Below are 2107 nucleotides of genomic sequence, written 5' to 3' on the forward strand. Positions count from 1 at the left end.
CTTTTATTCCTCTCTCCAGAGGCTTGCTGTCAGCAGCACCACTGAAACAGCTGTTCTTTTTCGTTCCAGTGCTGTATGACTCTCAGTTAAGGGTAACCTATGCAGTGCCAAATTCTTACACTAGTCTCACAAGATTGTGAGTACAGGAATTTGGCCACGGCACTGTGCTGCAAGAAAAGAGAAGAGCTGTTTTTGTGATAGTGCTGGCAATGAACCTCCAGAGAAGATGAGGGTGGATTGGCAAACTTGAAGGAGAGCCAACTTAAAGGAAATGTGGAAGGAGACAGGATAGTAGAGGTTGACTGGTGGGAGAGGTAGGTGGGGGTTGAACTGGCTAGGTTGGCATGGATGGAGAGTGTGTACTGGAGGAAGAGGGTGTGAGAGAGAATATCTGGAGAGAGAGTATTGGGGAGATGAGCAGGGAAAGAAAGTGGGGAGAGAGAGAGAGAGCAGGAAGAGCGGTAAAGACAGAGAGAAGAGAGAGTGTGAGGAAGCAGACTGATATAATTTGGTATCTGGATCATCTGTGTCATTGGAGGGGGCCCTTGCCTAGAGCAGTGGCATAGCCACAGGTGGGCCAGGTCCCATCCACTTAGGGCTCAGGCCCACCCAACAGCAGCACATATTTAATGCTAGCTAGTGGGGATCCAAAGCTCCGCCAGCTGAAGACCTCCACCTGATGGTGCTGAGAACACTGCTCTCCACTTCAGCAGTCTAAGCTTCGTAAGCTGCTGATACTAGCCTCATTGCATGGGGAAGGGGGGAGGAGAACACTTGGTGCCCACCCACTTCTTGACTTGGCCCACCCAAAATCTGCTGTCTGGCTACGCCCCTGGAGAGTACTGGCTGCTTTATCTAGTGGCAACTCTAGGTCTCACAAGGTGGCCTTCACTGAAAAATAGTGCAGGTCACTGCCCCAGAAAGTTGCAAATTAAGGTACATAACATCACAGGCCAGCTCCGATTGATCAGCCTAACTAAGTGTAATGAAATTGCCAAAAAATATTATCTCTGGGCTAAAAAATGTAACACCATAAAGAATTAATCTTCTCATAGATGTAGTTTATTTTCTTACCCTTAATAATTTATTAATTTTTATTCTCTGATTTTTCTCAGTTTCAGAGCTCCATCACTGGATTCTCCCCCTGTCATCCTTACTCTTTGGTCCACTGCCCTGCAAATTCTCTTGTATTGTGGATGCCATGGCCATCAACGCAGGAGTGGAGTTTAAAGAGGAGGTTCAGGACCGGGGCCCTTCTCCCCTGGCAACCTCTGAGGCTGAAGGCCCACCTGAAACAGCCACCACAAGTACAATTACCATCCAAGAGGAGTCAAAGCAACAGCAGAATGGAGACCCTGTCCTTCCCAAATCTGGATCTACTGACAACCTTCCAGAAACCTCCATCACCAAACCCACCTCCCCAAAAGGCCATGCTACAGCCAATGGGGGGCCTCAGTCTCCCAGCCTGACAGGGTCCATGGGGCACTCATCTGCTCACAACTCTCCAAGGCCCAGCCTGTGCCGGCAGCCATCCACAGCCACAGCAGAGGGCCATGTGCCAGAGAAGCCCAAGGACTACCTGCTGCTGGCAATCCTGTCCTGCTTTTGCCCTATGTGGCCCGTGAACATCGTGGGATTTGTGTACTCTTTGTTGGCAAGTACCAAAGATTCTGTGGGTTCTTTCTAATAAGATAGGGGAATGAGTTCTCAGGATTCAAGTCTAAGGACAATGGTGGCATATTAATGAACCACAACAACAACCTTCAAAATCAATATACCATAAATTGAGTAGAACCTATCTTAATTCACCAATGGTATAGATATAAACAATATACTCTTATTGCACAATTGCAGGAACCAAGTCTAATTTCAAAGGAACTGCTTCTCAAGAGTACAATTACTTAAAAAATAGAGAGGAAAAGATCTCACAACTACCTGAACCCAACCCACACACCTTGCTGACTCAAATTCCAGCATTCAATAAATGTGGTTGGTCCATCTGTAATCATGGGTCAGAAAAACCTCCCTCGGAAAGTAAATGTTTAGTGAATCCAAAACACTTTTCAATTTTATTGTACTATTCACATCCACTAAAACGAGCAAAAAA

General features: G+C 46.6%; 1 protein-coding gene across 1 annotated transcript; it reads left to right on the forward strand.

The window, feature by feature from the left end:
• The first annotated feature begins 1201 nt into the window (after positions 1-1201).
• Positions 1202-1687, forward strand: PRRT2 (proline rich transmembrane protein 2). Its single transcript, XM_030210800.1, has one exon. It carries the CDS (start codon positions 1202-1204, stop codon positions 1685-1687), a length of 486 nt encoding a protein of 161 aa, XP_030066660.1.
• The last annotated feature ends 420 nt before the right edge of the window (positions 1688-2107 follow it).

The sequence above is a fragment of the Microcaecilia unicolor genome, chromosome 7 (assembly GCF_901765095.1).
Source record: "Microcaecilia unicolor chromosome 7, aMicUni1.1, whole genome shotgun sequence".
NCBI classification, from domain to species: domain Eukaryota; kingdom Metazoa; phylum Chordata; class Amphibia; order Gymnophiona; family Siphonopidae; genus Microcaecilia; species Microcaecilia unicolor.